This window comes from Taeniopygia guttata, chromosome 3 (assembly GCF_048771995.1).
Source record: "Taeniopygia guttata chromosome 3, bTaeGut7.mat, whole genome shotgun sequence".
Classification (NCBI taxonomy): domain Eukaryota; kingdom Metazoa; phylum Chordata; class Aves; order Passeriformes; family Estrildidae; genus Taeniopygia; species Taeniopygia guttata.
This window is the reverse complement of record NC_133027.1, coordinates 95,179,888-95,200,840: the sequence shown is the minus strand read 5'-3', so window position 1 is coordinate 95,200,840 and position 20,953 is coordinate 95,179,888. Positions and strand designations below refer to the sequence as shown.

The following is a 20,953-nucleotide window of genomic DNA, read 5'->3' as shown; positions in this document are numbered from 1 at the left end:
TTTTCCTTTTCCCTGCCCCATCCCTGGAAGTGTCCAAGGCCAGGCTGCATGGCGTTCTGAGTAACCTGCCCTAGTGGGAGATGTCCCGCCCTGCCCACGGCCGGGGGTCGGAACGAGGTGGTCTTTCAGCTCCCTTCAAAGCCAAACCATTCTGTGATTCTATGATTGAAACATGTCCCCAGTTTGATAAACGTCTCCCCAGGAGCCATAGGACACGAAGGAGAAGGGATACCTGACTCTAAAGATCATTAAACACAGAGGTGCAGGACACCCTGCTGCTACCTTTCTACAGAGGCAATTAATGCAGGTAGTAGTAAGCAATTAGTCTGAGGCAGTCTATTGAAATATAACAACAAGAATAAAAAAGATCCCTTTGCTAATAAGATTGCTGAATAAGATTCAGTGTGAAACCTCACTGTTGCCTTTTCTTAGAAGAGCTAAAGATTTATGCCAGGAAGATGGCAAGACATATCCATTTTCATTGTTTCCCCCTGCGCCGGCCAATTAAAGTGTAACTGGCCTCATTTGCTATGGTAATGAGAAGAGAGGCCTCTTTACACCTTCCTCATCTTCTATTAATAATTTGCTGAATTATTTACGTGCTCTGAGTTAGCAAGTACATTCAGGGGAAGATCATGCCAAGTTTCTGATCAGGGATAGAGATAAGAAACATACCGAGTGGTAAATGTACCAACTAACAACATATCTGTATAGAACAGGCTGAAATCAGGAAACTTGGCAGCAGGGTGGAGACAATACCAGATACATCGGCAGGGCAAAAGTCTGCTTCCTTGATATTCTCTCTTCTTGGACACATATTCACAGTGAGTTACCTACATTCATTGTTCTATCTTTTTTTTTTTTTTTTTAATATTACTTTTCATCAAGGAATTCAAAAAGGAATTCAAAGTACTCATCAATTAACTACTGTTCATTTGATAACTGTAAAAAACAGAGGAAGGGCAGGTTACAGAAACTTCCACATCTTAATCTTTGAGACCAGGAAAAAAAACCTTCTTTTTTATTCCCTATTGCAAAACATGAACCTGCAATGATAATTGTGACATGCATACTTCCTTATTCTTTACACCTTTACATCGATAAAAAGTGTCTTACAACATCAATCTTTACCCACACAGAGCTTCTTGTAAGTCTCCCACCTCTGAAATAATTTTTGGGCTGGTGGTTCTGCAACAAAATATTAAAAGACTTCTTTTTTCACTCAAAAATCTGTCACAATCAAGTTATTGAACAGGTATTGTGACTCTTGCATTGGTGGATGGCTCCCAGCCTGCCAGGACTCGGGTCTCTGCTTTGATTCAGACCTGACTCGTGAGGAAACTGAGCTTGTGAGAGGGACATGTGGGAATGTCTGTAGCTCTGCCTTTCCTTCCGTGCAGGACTCTGCAGCCTGAGGTAGGACCGAGATAGGGATGACTCAAGGACTCAGCTTGGAAGCGTTATGGGAAAACATCAGCATGGAAAGGCTGATCCCTGACCCAGTGACAATAAGGAAACAGAACTTCACCTGACTCTAAGTCCTCTGCATGAGATAGTGGAATTAACTGGCTCCTAACTTTGCTTTTTATTAACTACAATTTTCAGAAAGTTGTGGAGCAATTCATCCAAAAATATCGGGAAGAATGGAGGTTTTGGACTTCCGTGTCGCTTGTTGGACATCAGGGAGCGCTGTTTCACCACCAGCGATGTGAACCGAGACAATGCAGCGTTTGTCCAGCGTAGTACACGGGGTTTCGTGCTGTACCTCTTTCCTAACCCTTCCTGTAGGTGGTCATTAAATCAATTTAACCACTCTTCATCGCTGTATGTAATCACAGTTTAAATTACATTTTTTATATATATAAATTTAATGTATAAAACTTATATATAATTTATATATTATATAGATATTGTATATAATCTATAAATTTCATTATATATTATATATAAATACAGTATATATTTATAAATAATTTAAATCTAAATATATGTGTATATTGTATTATTTTATATAAGATTGATATTAATAAAATTACTAAGACCTGGGCTTGAAAGACCTGGGATTTTTACAAAATCTTATTTCTGGGGGTAAAAGAAAAAAGTCCTTATATACCTGGAACTCCACTATATAAGATATATAGTTATATAGCTCTCCAGAATTTGGTCCAAAAGGGCAGCTGCAGAGCATATTAATTCCTTTAAATGAAGAAAGGACAAAATTTTTTCAATGAATGAGTTGTTTACAAATAGATTAGGAAGCATCACTGAGGAAAAACACAGGGATAGTCTTTTTCTAAATTGCATTTAGGATATATTTACATACCTTTTTTTCAAATTTTGATATTTTCGAGATGCCTCTGGCCTCTGATATCCTTTCTAGTGAACTTTTTTTTTTTTTTTTTTTTTGACTAAGAAAGATAAAGTACCACAGGTAAAACACCTGGTATTTCTTTTCAAACAAAGTCATGAAGAACTACTATTGATTCTTGTAAATACAAATCATTATCCCCAATAAAATATGTATTTTTCAGTTAGAGACTTTTCCTACTTCCTGCAGAGTGAGAAATAGGAAAAAAAACTCTCTTCCCTATAGAGATGACTGCTGATCCTGCTGGGGGAACCTGGCCTCTCAGTCAAATACATTCTAAAGAAAATACTCATGGATTGAGAGCTCCATTCCTAAAGACCCATTGTGAAACTGAAACACACACCTAAAAATCAAACTTTGGACATGAGGTTAATTCTTTCAGAGTAAAGGGTGTAGCAAGTCACAGGATTAAAGCAGAGGAATAGATGAACCACCTGAACCCACATCTGTCACCAGAAACCCGTTTAATATGTGGGAAGAGAGAGTAAGGATTAGATGAGTTGTGAGAAACAAAATATTAGGGCATCAAGGTGCCTGGGCTAGGACTAAGCATAACAGACTGAACACAGTTTACCAGTTTGCTACTGGAGTAGTAAGCAAGGATACTGGAAAGGTGCCTTGCAGTTAAATACTTGCTTTTGACAAACATTGCAGTATGATTAAAATTAAAAATGTTCAGTGCCACTTAATTGTATGTCACTGATGGATGAATGGGCAGGAAAATTGTTTCCAGCTTTGTTTACTTGAAAATAATATTTGAGCATACAGCAGTGTTTTCTAATATTAAAGTCCCAAAACAGCTGTAGTTATTCTCAGGTACTGAGAAATTCAGGAGCTCTAAGGAAAAAATTATTTGGAAATTATGCAGTGAACAAGAAATGTAGTGACTAGGCTAATAGAGCAAGTGGTAAAGGAAAGTGGAGGCTGCCAGCAAACACAGTGCATGTTTAAACATGCTACTCCTGCATATTTTGAAATAGCCAAGCACTCTGCAGCAACAAATCTCCAGGGAAATAAGTTTGAACTTGTTCATCCCTACTGTAAATAGACTGATACATTCTGCATGAACTTAACTAAGTCAAAGCAGACAGGGGAAGATTTATTTTTAAGGATTGGCACCTGTATGCTGGTTGTAAATGAAACAAAGTAGTCTTATCTGAAGAGTTCCCATTTCTCTGTAAAGCTAAATAGATGAAATAGACTACATTAGGCCTTCACCATCACGTCACAAAAGATGAATGATCTCTCAACATCAGTAACTCAAAACTAGCCATGCATATTTTACATTAAAGGGAAAGGAGATGACCTGTAGTGTTTTCCTTCAAGTGTTTTCTGAACCTTCTGACATCATCCACCATATTGTAAGTCTTTTTTAGCCACTGAAGATTGCATTTTGGATTTAACCATGGCTGTATTTGTTACCCAGCTGTGCCCATACCATTTCTTCATGCTGAATTGTGCAAAGAGCCGTAATAAGCAGGACTCCTCTCTACCTCCATGGCCCTGGAGCCATCTGTTCCCGATGCCAAGGGCAGCAGGCTTGCTGAGAGACAGGTGCAGGAGCAAGGAGCAGGTGTGTGCAACTGTGCCCAGGGCACTGCCCATGTGCTGTGCATGCGCAGACGGACTGGATTGCCTACGTTCACCCTGGAAAATGGGAACTTTCCACCTTCTCCCTTACTCCTCTTTCCTCTCAGAAACAACTGACAAACACCAGACTTCGAAAATCTCCCAGGTGAAAATGTAGCTGAACAGAGAATGTTTCATGAATTTGACTTAAGAAATATTTTTTATAAAATGGCCTTAGCTAAAAAGTGTTTCATTCCATCCGGCAAATAACACAAATGCTTTTGCCTCACTGATGTAATGTTTACGTACGCATTAATACACTAAACTACAAAACATCCAAGGAACCTATTATCCAGGAAATATAGCTTATGTTATTATCTACGGACATCAAAAGTAGAAAAACATTGGTGCTTTCAAAATAACATCCTAATTCTTTTCCTGAAGGCAAGTTTCCTAAATAATAGCTGTTTGAGTAGCTAAAGAATAGGTGGGAACCTCCAAACCTTTAGCTAACTGGCTTATGATTCTATAACTGGGCAAAATGTGTAAATTTCATCAAATCTTTCTTACCTTGTTTTCCAGTTTCAAAGTTTACTGGTCACATAGGTCACAAACTTAAACACAGTATCTACTTATTCTCTGTTTTTATACTGTTGAACACAAATGAATCTTTGTCCATGAATCACAGCCTCTATAATAAGAAACAATAGTGGTAATTAAGACAGGACTATTTTTCTGTTGTCAAGAGCTGTATTTTCATGGCATGACATTCAAAAGACTCATCCCATGAAAGGATTAATCAAAAGTAGAGTAGCTATAGTTTTTGAAGCAAGAGGAAATTGTTTTCATATGAAAATAATTTGGCTCCCATGCTCTGTACTGCGAGGAAAGGAACAGCATCAAGTTCAGTAGTGGGAAGGCAGAACTTCAAGGACAGGACTTTAGAGACTAAAGCCAGACAAGTTTAAATGTGACCTGGAAAAAGTCCAGGATCTGCTTCTTTTAACTTCTATCCAATGATCCAGGCTCCACACAGTTAAATTAGAATTGCCACAGTTTGTTAAACATTGAATGCCCCTCCCAAGAAGCAATGGGGTCTATAATCACTCCACAACAGGTCAAAAAGCTTTCTTGTTTCACCAAGTTCAGTAATCACAGGTTGTAAAAGTTCTCTCACTCCAAGCTCTTGAAGCAATAAAATGACTAGTAAGTACAAGGGCTGTAAATTAAAGTGCACAGAGAAACAGATGAACTTTGGCAACAGCTTTTGCTAACTGGAAAAAATAAGGGAAACTCATAAACTGTGAAAGTAGTCACAACACAAAAGCAATTTATTTTAGTGAGGGACAAAAAAAAGCCAAAACCCTAATGGCATGCCCAGCTCTTTGAACTCTTCTCTCTGCCCTCCATTGTGTCGGTGTTTGTGGGATGAGATTTTCTGCCCAGCTCATGGGTGTATTTATTCACCTTTGCTTGGGGTATGACTGTGCACACAAATTAGAGTGAGGCAAGAGTGGGTGGGGATTTACAGCATGTTAACTGCTCCCTGGAAACTGCATGCTGTGACCCTGTTTTCACTGAGGAATACCTGGTTTCTGCTCACTGCCAGGTACAGCCCTGTCTGGGGGTTGTTACTGGGGGTTACCTGTACAAACTGATGGTTACAAACTGTAAATCCACACCCTCACCAGCCCCATGGCAACCTGCACAAGTCCAGCACAAGCAAATTCAATGGCAGGTTTTATGACAGAAGTACTTAATGTGCCTTCTGATAACACCACACTGAGGGACAGGACAACTGTCTGTGTAACTATCTGCTTCAGTTCTGCCTACAGCTCACAGATGTCACGCAACAAAGCATGGTAAAAACTGCTTGGGACTCTCTCAAACAGTTTTCAACAAGTGTTTTGACAAAGTTTCGTCTGTATCCTGTTTCACAGAGAATGCCTAAAAGGGGGGGGAGAAATAAAGTAACTTAGATGCCAAAACTGAAATAATTTAAATGTAAATAGAACTTCTTTTACCACAACTTGTGATCTCGTGTTTTCACCTGAGCCCTTTCCAAACACTACAAACTTGAGGGATTTGGCACAGTATGAAATTAGAAGGTTTGCCTCGCTGCTGTGCAGTAGACTGGATGAGGAGTTATTACAGTTTTTACATCTAATGCTGCTTATTTTAAGCAGATTTGAATGCTGACAATAGGTGTTCTGAAAATGCTGTCAGTATTAGAGCCATGGAGATGCATTTTCAGGTATGTAAAGAGGAGGGTGACAAACCTGGCCCCACCCTATGGAGTTAAGACTAAGCCCTGGCAGAGAGGTGAAGATGCCACAACATAACAGGTTGGTTTCTATAATCCTCAAAGACACAAATAGAACATACATTAATTGCAAGAGCATTTCTCTCCTGTGGCTACACCCTGTCTAGTTTTATGAACCTCTGAACCAACAGCCCTGTACCTCCTAGTAGCTACTCTTACTTTCGAAGGTCTCCAATCTGGTAGAGACCCAAGCTGTGGGTTTCTGAAGCTGAGGACAGCTTTGTGAGGGTTGCCACTGCCTCTGAACTAATTTCCATCTTCAGCGTGCATGACAGTTTCTCAAAACGCACAAACACTGTGATATTATTAAAATACGTCATGATCTAGAAACAGACCAAAAAGACCCAAATGTGTAAAATAGCTTTTTTCTGTGGTTTGTTTTGGTTTTGGGTTTTTTTGGTTTTTTACAGTGTTTGGAAGTAGTTAGACAGTCTAGCAGACAGGCATGACTGCTCATTTCTTTTCTTATTGGCTCTATACTTGACCACCTCCATATGGACAAGACATTTAAGTTCTCCAGGACTCCAAATGTTCTCATTATTCAAATCAGTGTAACAAGACTTACCTGTTTACTAGTGGTTTTCAAACAGACAGGAAAAAGAAAATAGCAATGTGTCGATTTGTGACAACATGGAATCTTCAGAAACACACAATGGATAAGGTACTGTACATAATTTCTCAATATTGTCCTCTTCCTACAGTTCTTTCAAGGTTTCATTCTATGAAATCTGACAAAACAAGTTGAATGCAAACATTCTGAAGCTGTCTAAAAAGTTCCTGAGCAAGTCTATAATATAATGATATATGTAGCAATATCTGCTGTCCAAAATACCTGTTGGCACTTTTGAGCATCACTGCTTCTGGTTGTATCTATCTTTATCAGCCTTAACCAGTTAAAAGTAATGAATTTCCAAAAGCCATTAATTTTGTTAGAAAAAGACTAACAAGACTATGCTTCACAATTTGGTGTCATACGTGACCTATTTTCTAGGGATGAGACTGGTTATCTTTAGGAGGGTACACCCAAAACCAATCAGGTTTGCAGCCTCTGAAGAATCTCAGACCGAGATTGCCAAACACCCCAGTGGCATTGATCATGCTCTCTCCACTCATCTCTGTGATCTGCTGATCACAGTGCGTGTCACAGCCCCACCTTGCATCGTTTCCTGATACTTCAGGAGTGACTCACACATCCTTTTGACTTTCCCTGAAAGGAGATTCTGTTGCTTTTCTGTGCATGGGGAGTTTCACAAAACCCACTTACCTAATTTCTAGTGAAGACCTGGAAATGACCTCACCTCATAGCCCAGTATCACATTAATTCTTACTGGCTTCAGAAAGAGCTATATTTATTTCCTTGGATCTGATTCACAATTCGCTCAAGTCAATAGAAATTCTCCCCCTGGAGTCAATGCCTCTTGAGTATTTTAGTGAACAAATAATCTATTCTCCAAACAGATCGGGATCCGATGTAAATTACAGAGCAAAAGTAGAAAAGTACAGATCAGATGAGTTTTCCTAATGTAAGTTTACATACTTTCGGTATGTAGAGTTTAGTGACCAAAACTTTTTTTTTTTTTGCTATATAGTAGAGCCAGTCATGTGCTCATAGCATTTAAATTATAATTTGTCTGAGCTGTAATTATGCTTTAGTAAGAGTAAACCACAATGAGCCTACACTGCACTGCCTAATCAGCAGTCAGCTATTTGATAAGAGGAGGTATCTCCAACAGCTGATAAAATTATCCCGTTTATAACCAATATGCAAAGGCCTTACCTCTAGAGCTGTGTGCTGAGGAAAGTTAATATAGAATAGCCATTGAATATGGTCACGTATTTCAGCACAAAGAGGTACAAGAACCACAAAAGGTACAAAAATGACACTGCCTCCCAACCCCCCAGACACCAAGGTACCTGTGTAATCACCTTCAACACTCAGGCCCTTGTACCTGTTTAGCCTCACATCTGCTCCAGTGACTTTGATTCTACTGAGAAGCTGCCCTCAAAATAACCTGGAAAGAGGGTAAGATGAACTCTGCTGTCAATGGTCCCTCATTTCCATTGCCTTGCTGTTCAATGACCTCATGTAGAGCAACTCTCCTTCAAAAATACTGAGCAATGTTTAAAAAATAATTTCTTCACATTTGGAAATCTGGCAAGACTGCAGGTAGCAAGGTCCTTATTAGACCCTGCTAAGTGGAGCCAAATTAAATGTTGTACAACAAAAAGCTGCACAATGCCCCTATGTTTGTAGCAGAGTCATTGTAGTACTTTCTACAGGTGCTTACTCACATTTTGCTACATGTCACAACACAACAGTGCCAAAACACACTGTAAGAGCCTCTAGTCCACACAAATACCCTAAGACCATTCAGCCCCTAGATACTAAAGGTTATAGCTATTTTCTAACAGTAAAGATGTCTATGTGGAATTTAAAAGTGCTTCTAGAAAGAAGGACAACTTTCAGTAGTAGTCACTCCAAGATTCCAAGGCTGCTTGGATTTGTAAAACTAGGCACAGAGGTTTACCTACACAGAACAAGGATCAGGAGAAGAAGTCTGTACCCAGACTGTTCTGTTCTTCAACATTTACATATTAAATAAATAAATAAATGGCAAAAGACTATAATAAAATTTATTGGTTCTCATTATCAAGGCTTACATAGGTCAGCTTGACATTCTGATAATGACAAGACAGCTCTTCTCACCTTGAAAAAAACCAGTGCTTTAACATGGAATAAGTGGTTTATAGTAAGGCAGGTATTTCTGAGATTATCCTACTTATCTTTCTGGAAAAAGCCATAACTTGATGAAAGCTATACAAGAAGTCACTATCTTAGACTTTAGTCTTCCCAAGTTTTCATATTACTAGGCCAAGTTTTCCTTTAGAGTCTTTGACAAGTGTATCAGAAGAATATACTTATCAACAAGAAACCATGCAAAACCACAAAAATAATAAAGATAAATGCTGCAAAACTCTGATTCAGGCTGCACCAGGAGCAAATCCAAAGAACACTCCCTTAACTTGGACCCATCTGAGACAGCAGCAGGGCACTGCAGACAAAAATAACACACAAAACCAGGAACAACACAAACACAGCTGCCACAGAGACAAAAACACTAAGATAGCTCACCGGCAGTTTCAGTTCAATCACACAAAGTTTTCAAACAGTTTCACTTACTGATGTCTGCACTGCAAAAGCAGAAACATATTTTTATTGTAAAATTGACTGGTAAGAGGAAGCTTCAAGTCTTTGGGCAGAGTGTCATTCTGGTTTTATCCTGTACTCAAACATCTTGTTTTTCTAGGGTGCTGATGTATCTTTTAGAAAGATCTATGCATATTTTTTAACTGAATAAATAAACTCAAGGTTCATAAAGCATTTCCGGAGTACCATACCTATCTTTTGTCTTCCATTTTGGCATTGCTTTTACACTAAGGAAAGCCCTCTTAAAGCCTGCAGCCAGCTTTCCCGTGTTTCTTCCTCGGCAGCCTGGCAGGGCTCTGGCACTACCGCCCATCTTGTAGGTTCCCACAAAGCTGCGCTGCTCAGAGACAAAGCACTCAGGACTACTTTTTCCTGAGCGGGGAAATGAGGATACTGCAGTACCAGGAGCGAATCTTCAGAGCTACCTTCAGGTAGACACATCTGCTATGTATTCTAGGCAGGAACCAGAAGCGAAAATAAAAACGCATAATCAGTGAAGAGCCTTACGAAAGTGTTTATTCTATACAGATAAGCGTTCTGTCTTTTAATTTACTGAGGAATTATCAGAATTTATGTCAAGCACGGAGCAGTTCACACGGCACCCCGGGATGCGAACAAAGCTCACTATAAAGTGCGAGTATTCCCTGCGTGCTCGCAACTCGCCGAGAGTGGAAGCTCCTCCTGCCTGTCCCGAGGGAAGAGCCCGGGGCCACCAGGCCAGGGCAGAGCCCTCGGGGCCGCCTCGGCGCTCCGAAGGTCAGCAGCGGGCGCGGGAAGCCCCGAGCCGGGAGGGCCGCGGGCTCTGCTCCCCTGCCCGTGTGTCACCGGGCAAACACGCCCGGGACTCCCGGCCATGAGTAACACTTTCCCCTCGGCGGCGGGGGCCGCTGTCCCCCGGCTCCCCGCGACGGCCCCAGCCCGCCGCCCCTCCGCGCAGGCGGGGCGGTTTCACAGGCCAGGTAAAAAGCGGGCACCGCCGCTCCCCCATCCCATTGCGGGGAGAGGCGCTGTTGGGGCCGGGCCGGGAGCGGGTCCCGCCCTGCCCCAGCCAGTTTCGCCCAGGTGCGGCGGGAGGAGGGGGCGGCGGTGGTTTAAGAGCGCGCCCGGCGGGCCCGGGGGAGGAGCCGCCGCCGCCGCTCCCCCCGCGCGTCCCAGGTGTAACCGGAGCCGGGAGGGCGCGGCGCAGCCACCAGCACCTGCGGAACCTGTCGGGCGGCTCACAGCGCTCCGCCGCCGCTGCCGCGCACGCACCACTCCCTCCCTCCGTGCCCGCGGCCCCAGGACTTTCCCCGGCCTCTCCGCCGCCCGCCCCAGCCATGAAGCCGCTCTGCGGGGCTGCGTTCCTGCTGCTGCTGCTCTGCGCTGCCGCCACCGCCCAGAGCCGTGAGTGCCCGCACCCCTCTTGTCCGCCCGCTCCTGACCGAGCTCCCCGCCCCGAGACCCCCTCCCGGGCCGCTCCGCTGGGCGCCCTGTGCCGCCAAATGGCGGCACCATCGCTCCTTCCCCTTCCCGGCCCTTCGCCGGGGCGCGGGGCGGGCAGGGGCGCCCGCCCCAGTAGCGCCGCTTTGTCCGCGCCCCGAGGGGAGCCCCGGTGCTCGGGGAAGGGCGGGCGGCCGGGGGGAAGCGGGAGGTGCGGGCACGCCACGCCCGGCCACTGAGAGGCGGCTTTGTCCGTGCTGCCCCATGGCGCTGCCCCGCTCACGGCCGCGCTTCCCTTGCAGCGTGTATCTGCGAGAAGAACAAGCGTGTCAGCAACTGCAGGATGGACAGCAGCGGGCAGTGCCGCTGCGAAGCCATCGGCTCCGGAGTCACCGTGGACTGCTCCACCCGTGAGTAAAAGGGCACGGCCGGGTGGGTGGCACGGAAACGAGCCCGCAGAGCGCCGGGGATACTTGTTACTTGTATATGGGGAATGTCCGCTGAGTTCCCAGCAAATAATGGAGGCAAGGAAGGAGTTCTTCCTGGTTTTCCAGGTCAGCTGGTGTCGGAAAATAAGCGTTGAGGGTTTCTCTGCTTGTACTGATGTAGGCTCACGCCTCCTCAATATTTGTTCTGTATTGGCAAGAATTTCTTGAAGATGAGTGTTTAACTTCCTTGCAAGCACATATCCTCATTTTTCCTATGAATCTAGAGGGGACAGAGCCTTGTGACAAGACCTCACTCTGAGTTCAAGCTCAGCTGTGAGAAATGGAAACTGTAAATTCTAAGGCTGGACTTGTTAGGCCTTTTTGCCGTGAGAGGCTGACGTACCCTAGTTGTATTGATTTTGTGTACCACCTACACATTAGACATCTGCTCTTCCGTGTAATGGCTTCAAATCTGGTCGCTGCTGATGTAACCTTGTGTTTGTAGGGACTTGGAGCTCTGGTTTGGACATGCGTGGTCTGGTGCTGCATAACGCGATTTTCTGGTTATTTGTAGTGACTTCAAAATGCCTGCTGATGAAAGCAGAAGTGATGGGCTCCAAATCGGGTCGTCGTGAGAAACCAAAAGATGCATTTGAAGACACCGATGGTCTCTATGATCCTGAGTGTGAAAACAACGGCACTTTCAAGGCGAAGCAGTGCAATGGAAGCACCTGTTGGTGTGTGAATACAGCTGGGGTCAGGAGAACTGACAAACATGATACAGACTTGAAGTGCAACCACTTAGTCAGAACGATGTAAGTCTTTCAACAGGGTGTGCTGTGACATGAAAACATTCCTGTATGAGGCTCTGCCTTGTGTGAATGATGCACTAGGGATGAATGAAGATGGAGCAATCAACACTTGGTTACTTGGCTGGGTTTTTTTCTTCAGAAACAAGGAGCTATTGGGGGTGGGGTTTGGAAGAGACTTTGCTTGCCTTGGTTTTGTCTCATTGTTCTGTTTTTTTTTTAGCCTGGGGTTAGATATCTTTGTTGTGTTTTATATGCGTGTACTTCAAGAATATTCATTGTACTTTAGGTGGATCATCATTGAAATGAAACATGCTGAGAGAAATGCTCCTCTGAACGCTGAATCTTTAAAGAAGTAAGTGATGATAGTAATGTGTCATGGTAGTGTATGCCTGTCCTAGTAGATATCTAGTGTATTTCTAAAGAGTTGCTAAAAGCATTGTCAGACCTGTGAAGTCACTTGTGAGAAATTTTAGAAGCAAGCAGCGGATCCTTCATAGAATTGCTTTAATTTGTACGGAAAACAAATTACATGCTAAAGAGATTCCCTTCCATTTAAAATTGATTGCTGGGTTTTTTTTCCCCTCAAATCAATATACTAAAAGAAATTGAAGATAATGGATGAAACTGTTCAGAAAGTAAACTGACATAAATGGCAGAATTACTACATAGAAGCAGCAGGAGGAAAATCGGAGTTTAGCCTTTTTTTTTTTTAATTCATTTTGTTCAAGCCCCACTTGCAGCAGTTAGATCACCTCCTTTCCAGAACAAAAGCTGCTGCTCTCTAGCTCTTCCGAACTCTTCAAACTGGTAAAGCTCTTTTGTCTAACACAGGTGTTTATTTTACAGTGAGGGCATCTCCACTGTTAGGAGTTAATTGAACTCTAGTATGAGAAGAGTGCACTGGGTTTGGTTGGGGCAGAGTTAATTTTTTGGTAGCAGTTGATGTGGTGCTGTGTTTTAGACCAGTGACCAAAATGGTGTTGATTAATTCACCAGTGTTTTAGCTGCTGCTGAGCAGCACTTACATAATGTCAAGGCCTTCTCAGACTCTCGCTCTGCTGCCCCAGGGATTAGGCTGGAGATGGGCAAGAGGCTGGGAAGGGGAGAGGGCTGACCTGAATGGACTGAACAGATAGCCTATATTGTATAATGCCATGTTCAGCAATAAATGTGGGGGGAAGTATTTTCCCAAGTAGCTTTGCTCAGAGGTTGTCTGGACATTGATCTGTCAGTGATGACTGATTGCTTTTACATCACTTGAGGTTTTGTATTTCCCCCACCCAGCCCTTTCACTTCCCACTATCTTTATTTTAACCATTTAGGGTTGTTTTGTTTTTCGTTTTTTCCCCCCCTGCTTTTGCCCTTCTGATTCATTCCCTGACACTGCTAGGGCAAAGTCACTGAGACACTAGGTGAGGGTTTAGCTGCTAGTTGAGATCCACCCACCAGAGAGACTGGAGAAAAAAAACAATTACACCAGTCTTCTCTAATTGTCAAATGATATATGTGAAAAAATGCTGTTTTTACAGCCATGGCTTTCATGTCCTTGCAGGTTTTTCACGGATACCATTACCAGACGTTACCAGCTGGATGGCCGCTATATAGCCAGTGTGCTGGTAAGGGGCACATAAAGCTTAATAATGTATCAGAATTTCATTTTGTTGTGAGTAACTTTAAAAAGTTTGACTAATGCAATACAGCATGAGTTTTAGTAGAAGCTCTCAAAATGGTGAGCAGTTAGCAAATAGCTGTATCTGAACAGAAATGCTGAGAAATGACACTGCTCTCCTTAGTCTGTAGATAACTTCTTTGCTTCACTAGAAAAGTGGAATTTGAATCCTACTGTAAACAGTTGGCTTGAGTTCAAGAGCCATAAACTTGATCCAGGATGCAAGTTCACAAACTGGATCATAATGTTTTGGTGGATATTTGATAGCTGGATTTAAAGTACCTCCTTCTTAATACCACACTGGGTTTTTGTTTTGTTTTGTTTTGGTTTTTTTCAGTATGAAAACCCTTACATTACTATTGATTTGAAGCAAAATTCCTCAGCCAAATCCATTGGAGATGTGGATATTGCTGATGTGGCCTACTACTTTGAGAAAGATGTAAGTGTGTCATGGCTCAAGTCTGCCAGAGGCTGGGTGTGTGTCTTGCACTGCGCTCAGGAGTCTTGGCTGTGTACTGGCTAAAGCAATGTGAATTACTCCTGTGATGAGATAAATGCTGTGCTACAGTGTGAATGAACAAGTCTGTATTTCCTCTCTGCTTTAGGTGAAAGGTCAGTCCATCTTTCATAATAATGCCGGGCTAAATGTCAGCATTGACAATGAACCAGTGAAGTTTGAGAAGACAGTGGTCTACTACGTTGATGAAATAGCACCGGAGTTTTCCATGAAGTCTCTGACTCCTGGCCTCATTGCTGTCATTGTAGTGATAGTAATAGCAGTAGTGGCTGCAATTGTTGTCCTGGTAAGTTCTAACAAAGCTGCCAAGCAGAACAGAACTCGTAACAATTTGAGAAGTAACAGCACACATGTTTGGATTCTGTTGGAAAGGCTTTGTCAATTGGCTTACTTCTTCAGACGTGGGAGATGGGAAATTGGTGATGGGCACACTGTCACTGTTTCAGGTTACAACTGAAGGGTGTCACCCAGAAAACAAGTACTGGGAACAATTCACAGAGGTGAACCAAGTGCTTCCTGGTTTAAAGTAGTTGAGAGTAGGTACAAACAACCTCGTTTGTACCTACCTCAGTTTGGAAGGATGGGGGAGTGGGCAGGTCTGAGTTTGTGTTTATGAAGTCAAAACCAGATAAAGTTACTTGTATATCAAGACTTAAAAAATACTGCATCCTTCTGTTACAGGTCCTGACAAGGAGGAGGAAAGGGAAGTACGTGAAAGCCGAGGTAAGCAATTTGTTTGTGGTGGGGAGGAGGCTGACCACAATGCAGAAACTTAAGTTTGCTGTAGTTTAAAAGCTCACTTTGGGTGCTTCAGATATGTTCAAGGAGCCTGAAAGTATTCAAATTGTGCAGCTAGTTTTCACTTCTGTGTAATTCTGCACTAGTTTCAATGGCAGCTGGTGATGTGACGTGCCTTTCCCAGGGCTGAGGGGGTGGGGTTCAGATTTTCCGCAAGTTCTATTTTACATATGTATAGCAAAGGGCTGTGCAATCCACAGGAAGTGCTGATAGTCTTGTTCGGTCACAAGACCTTTACTGAGGTATTTGCATGGATCTCACCATTTCCTTGGAGGATCTGCCTTCCAATGGAATAGCAAATGGTGCTTCACACCAAGTGTGGCGCCTTTTGTGGAGGAATGCAAACAATGCTGTAGCTAAATAGTATTGTCTGCTTCCTGCATGTGCCCTAAGTAGTGCTTTTATCCTTTTTTTTTTTTTTTTTTTTTAGTCTAGTGGGTTTGTCATGATTGGTTCTGGTAGTGTTGTATCAAATCCATTTGCTACTTAAAATCTGGGCTGTTATGTCCCCAATGACTTACTGAGTCCTAAAGTTTAGAAATAGCCCAGATGTTGATCTCCCTCTACCTCCTCCCCTGCAGATGAAGGAAATGAATGAAATGCATAGAGGACTGAATGCTTAACTAAATCAACTGAAGACAAGCCAGATTCACGCAAGAAGACAACAAAAACATTGGAGGCATGAATCTTAACTCTTAATTTCCTCCTGAAAGAGAGGCAACTGTGCTCACTTAATGATTGTAAAAGCTGGTAACAACCAAGACTGGTAACCATTCAACTACTTTTACTGTTTGTGTAGAGTTAAATGCCCCATTTTACTCAAGTAAAACCTAACTATTTGCTCCCTGATTTTATTTTTTTTTATGATGATGAAACGAGTTGACAGCTGCTGTTACTAGGGTTTTGGAGCACACATGCCTAAATGGTTATTTTACCCTTGTGGGAGTTTTATTGAAAGTAATGATTTTGTAGCCATGTTGTAATGAGACTTCTCCTGTATAACTGAACACAATGTTTTTATGGCAGTTTGTACATATTTGAAGTTGCTGTAACTTTTTTATGACTTGAATTAATAAAACTTTGAAACAGGCTTCTAATTCTTCCATGATGAAATAATAATCTGTTATCATGCTTACAAATTTGTAGTTTGATTCCTTAAAGCAAGGAACCTCAGCATAGTTGAAAATATTCTAGAACTCCAATTAGCAGTTTTATTAGCCATCTAGTATCTCAGTAGCATGATCTTTTTTCTTAAAACTGTGAAAAGCATGCAACAAGAGTGAAATGATAATACACAGATTGTTGTATAAAAAATCAACAGGCTGAGAGTGCAGTCATTTCAGGAATTCACAGGCTGATCTTTCCAATGCTATGTAGGTGTTTAAAATAAGCCTCTAACCCTAGGACATGTCTGGTGCAGGGCTGGGGTTGGGCTAATGGTGGAGCTGGGGGAGAGTAATTTACCCCATCACTGTGCTTTTGTCTGTGGCAAAGCTGCTGCACAGCAAGGAGCTGTTCCTGCTGTTATTCCTGTTCCCTGCCATAGCTGTGGACCAGATTTCCATAGGCTCTCAGCCTCCCAGGACATGAGAGCTTGCTTTGGCTGTCACTAACCTGTCTCATGGATGTTGGCTAGCAATCCCTCCAGCATATCTGATTTATAAAGGAAATGCTGTAACTCCTGTTGCCAAAGAAGTAATGAGATGCAAGATAAGGAACTGAATGACAGACCTTGTTACTAATGTGGTGTTCTGACCCACCCTGGCTAAAACAGGAAAAATAGGATAAGCTTCAGGGAGGATATTCTATGTACTGTCCATGAAATTAAATGTGAAGCATGCCCCATCAGTGTGCCTGCTAGGGAATCAGGGAACTTGCTGATCTGTGGTGGTGTCACCTCCACTGTCACAGCTCACCAGTATCCCTTCTGCCTTTCAACAGGGTGGTACCTCACATGCACGCATTGCTCTGGTGGATATTGCACAAAAATCCTGAAGTAGGGAATTTACTGGAATGTTTTGCAGCCTTTTCAGGCAGCTTTGTCAGTGATAACTTCTGCAGGACAGGCTCTCCCTCTGCTGATCTGTGCCATTCCCTTTCTCCCCCAGGTATGTGGGTGGTCTGCCGAGGTGTGATGAATTTTGTACAATTCTGTAAGCTGTTAACCAAATAAAGACAAGTTTTCAGTAAGGTGGTCTTGTGGTGAGCTGTGTGTATTATTGTCTTCCCCAATGCTTCAGTCTCCATCTCCTCTACTTCCTTAAATGTCTGCAATATGGTATCCTCACCATTTCATTCTTCTCCCCAATATTCTAATGCCATTGTTCTCTCTCCTCTGTTCCTCCCTGCCTCCCCATTTCACACCAGGCTTCTGGCCTGTGGGATGGAAAGAGGTGCTGTGGCTGGGCTGGAGCTGCACGTGTGCAGACTTGACTGGACGGGCTGGTCTGTAGCTGCTGTGTGGCCTGGACCTTGTCCCAATCGGTTTGTTTGAACATCATCTTCTCCCTGCTTTTCCCACACTACAGGAAGACATTCACACACTTTTACTTTTTTTTTTCTTTTTTTTTTATTTTAACTTAGTGGAGCTTTTCGTGTCAGTTAGGAAGCTTAGTGCTGTATTATGGTCTTCTTCCTTGTCAAATTTACCTGAAACTAGCCAAGGGATTAGAAAACCAGAAAGTTTACAGGAATTCTTAAACTGATTTTTTTTTAACTAAATCCACAACTGAAAGGAATGCAGTGTTTCTAAAGACAGTTACTATGGTACTAACATGGTGCTGCTCAGCTCTCAAAGTGATCAGTGATAGCTTTTAGAACAGTTTCCTGTTCTAAATAGTTTTATTGACATATTGGCCTTTGTGTTTTTCTGTTTACTAAACACTGCATTTGCTTAGCTGCATAAAAGTGTACATTTATAGGAAAATAAAAATGGAAAAGGATGAGGGGAAAAATACCTGAGAAATTAGTGTATTGGTACCCTGCAGCTTATTGTGTTTTATAGATTTTTATACCAAAAGAAGACTAATGTGATGAAATTCAAAGAAAAAAAAAAAAGCCATTATTAGCCATTGTGTCAACTCTCCACATATGCATGGGATAACTCTTCTCAGATATAGAGCAATACAGCAAAACATTATATGGTATTAAATAGCAAAATATTAAATGGTCTCTGATACTTGGATACTACTTTTATTACTCTTGGAAACAGCAAAGTTAAATAGAGAGTTTCCTGTAAAAGAAAGAGACAAATAGAACTTAATAAAGGGCTAGTAGTCTCTGCATCAATTTTTAACTAGGTAAATATTTTGATACTTCCATTTACCTTATTCATTAACTTCCTTACGTGAAGGAGCATATTTTTAAAATCTGAAGTTCTACACAAAGTTGAGATACCACATTTCCTCTCTTTTCACATAATGTCAATTTTGAGAAAACATGTGAAGGGCAGATTAAAAGTGTATTAATGAGGTTTTTGTGTTACAGAGAGGGGTAGGCACAAATGCAAAAAAACCTAGTAATAATAATAGTAATAATAAATATCTTAGTGTCTATGTACAACATGGGATAATAGTGTTTGTATAGGCAAGTGCAAATCTATTACTTCCTCATGAATTATTACTCTAGAAAATATGTATTATTACTGCTGAGTAAAATTAAATATATGCTTATGTAAAGGCAATGACAGACTTTTTAGAAGAGGGTATGCTAATAATGTATTTGAGAAAGGATGACCAATAAAGTCTATACAACTTTCTTCTAAGACCTGAGTAATGCCAAAGCACAGTTTCCACAGCTAGAAAATGAAAGGTCAGTGTTGCATCTGTGGGGTCTGTTGACAGTACTGTACCCATTACCCTCCTGAACCCTCAGAGTAGTTTGGTAAGAGAAATAACACTGTTTGTGAACCATGTTTATTTATAGCCTCACCTGCTGGACTTTGATCACAGTGACAGTGACTTTGGATGACGTGCAATAGCCAGAAAAATATTCTAGGGAATTAAAAATGCTAGCAGCTCTGCTGCTCCAACTTTACAAGTGCTAGTTAGGGAATTCCAGCAGCTCCCAGGAGAGGCTGCAGCCTGGTACAGCTCCAGCCCAGGGCATGCAGGCAGTCAGGCACAGTGCAGGGGTGCCCTGTATGTTCGGAATAGTTGATCCCAAACCCAGAAAGTTTTATGAACTCTGTTAAAATCCTTGTCTTAGCAGGGACATGCAAGGGCAGGCATGCACAAAAAGGAGGTGGTATGTGATGGCAGAGGAAACACTGACCAGTTGATAGTGTGTGAAAACCTCACGCGTGTAAGAAGTGATTTTTTTTTTTCTTTACTATCCTCTAAATACACTGCAGAATTTTTACACTTGCCTGCCAAGTAGAGCATGGCTGGGCCAAATCTGAGTGAAAAAAGTAAACAAAACAAAGTTAAAAGGCTTTCTACTAGGCAAGAGCCATATTTTCTGTTTTCAAACTGATGTTATCTAAATATTCTTATCCTGTTAATGTTAAATCTCTGCTGCACAACACGAGTGCACACACAGATACACATCAGTCTGACACTAGATTTTCTGGTGACATCCCCACCAGCTTGAAAGCATTAGAGCTGCCACTGATCACAGGTGTATACCAATTAACCACCAGTGAAAATGAATTTTTTTTCTTTTTTTTTTTTTCAGATTTCCTAACTGAAAACCTCAATTTTCCTAACTGAAAACCCATTGTAACTTTTCTCTATACGCTACTTATGCCTAACAAGGCAAAAAAATTAATTAAGGTCTAGATTAGCAGCAGTTTTCCACCTGCCATGGGCAGAACAATCACAGATATCTCATTCCTGTTGCTGCTGATGGGCAAGGGAAAAGGCAGGAAGTGTGTTGCCCTGATTTTTAAAAGTGTTAAGTTTTCTTTTGTAGTTCTTTTGAAAGTTTTAAAGCTCTCATTAAACTTCTTTAGCCTTCTGATAATGTTTACATATTTGAGTGTCAGAGTTCCCACATGATTCCATGTATAAATAGAACAGTTTATTTCTCTGTGGGTGGAGAGAAATGATTGATTGATCTTTGGACCAGTGTGGCTGGATGTGGGAATCCAGAGCTTCCCTCTGGCTGCCCTGGAGGGCCTGGGACCCTGGCAGGGGGTCAGGAACCCCCCTGTACAGAGCCCCGAGAGACACTGTCTCTGATCTCTGTCCATGGAAAAGAGTTTTCAATCTTACAGGATTAATTACAAGCTCTGAGTGTTTGATATAAGTAATAATTAAGTGTGGCACAGGTGCAAAAGTAAAATTTTAGGTTTCTAGATTAGGGGTTCAAAGGGGACAAGATGGAGGAAATTGGGAGTGTCTTGTCCTTTTCCTCCTTCTTCATGCCCTCCATGTTTCACTGTAGTGTTGGCATTTTTCTATTGGTTTAGGCTGGGGACACACTGTTCAACGTAGATGATAGATATTGGCACATTATTGTAAATATAGCACACGTAGTTTCTGGTATATAATGTCTGTAAGATCCCACTGGGGGCAGAGCCCCACACGCTGCCCTGCAGGACAGACCTGCGGCAGGGCAGCAGAACATGTTAGAGATAAGCAAGAATAAACAACCTTGAAAACCAGCACAGATGAATTGTGGCTTCTTCTTTGGCAACGGGGCAGAAAGACAGAGACTTTTTACAATCTCGGAATACAATCTGCCCATATCAAACACTCAGAGCTTGTAATTCATCCTGTAAGATTGAAAACACTTTTCCATGGACAGAGATCACAGACAGTGTCTCTGGGGGCTCTCTCTGTACAGGGGGGTTCCTGACCCCCTGCCAGGGTTCCAGGCCCTCCAGGGCAGCCAGAGGGAA

General features: G+C 42.2%; 1 protein-coding gene and 1 long non-coding RNA gene across 2 annotated transcripts; both read left to right on the top strand.

The window, feature by feature from the left end:
- Positions 1-680: 680 nt before the first annotated feature.
- On the top strand, positions 681-2,046 carry LOC140683785 (uncharacterized). The gene is made up of 2 exons (XR_012055267.1): positions 681-824; positions 1,606-2,046. It is a non-coding gene; the product is annotated as an uncharacterized lncRNA (long non-coding RNA).
- An 8,407-nt stretch (positions 2,047-10,453) lies between these two features.
- EPCAM (epithelial cell adhesion molecule) lies at positions 10,454-16,201 on the top strand. The gene is made up of 9 exons (XM_030268864.4): positions 10,454-10,851; positions 11,190-11,297; positions 11,890-12,130; positions 12,414-12,479; positions 13,680-13,743; positions 14,134-14,235; positions 14,402-14,599; positions 14,995-15,036; positions 15,693-16,201. Exons 1-9 carry the CDS (start codon positions 10,785-10,787, stop codon positions 15,732-15,734), a joined length of 930 nt encoding a protein of 309 aa, XP_030124724.3. The 5' UTR covers positions 10,454-10,784; the 3' UTR covers positions 15,735-16,201.
- The last annotated feature ends 4,752 nt before the right edge of the window (positions 16,202-20,953 follow it).

Coding starts and splice junctions, on each gene's coding strand:
- EPCAM (XM_030268864.4), top strand. CDS start 10,785: ATGAAGCCGCTCTGCGGGGCTGCGTTCCTGCTGCTGCTGCTCTGCGCT. Junction 12,131..12,413: donor AACCACTTAGTCAGAACGAT/GTAAGTCTTTCA, acceptor ATTGTACTTTAG/GTGGATCATCATTGAAATGA. Junction 14,600..14,994: donor TGGCTGCAATTGTTGTCCTG/GTAAGTTCTAAC, acceptor CTTCTGTTACAG/GTCCTGACAAGGAGGAGGAA.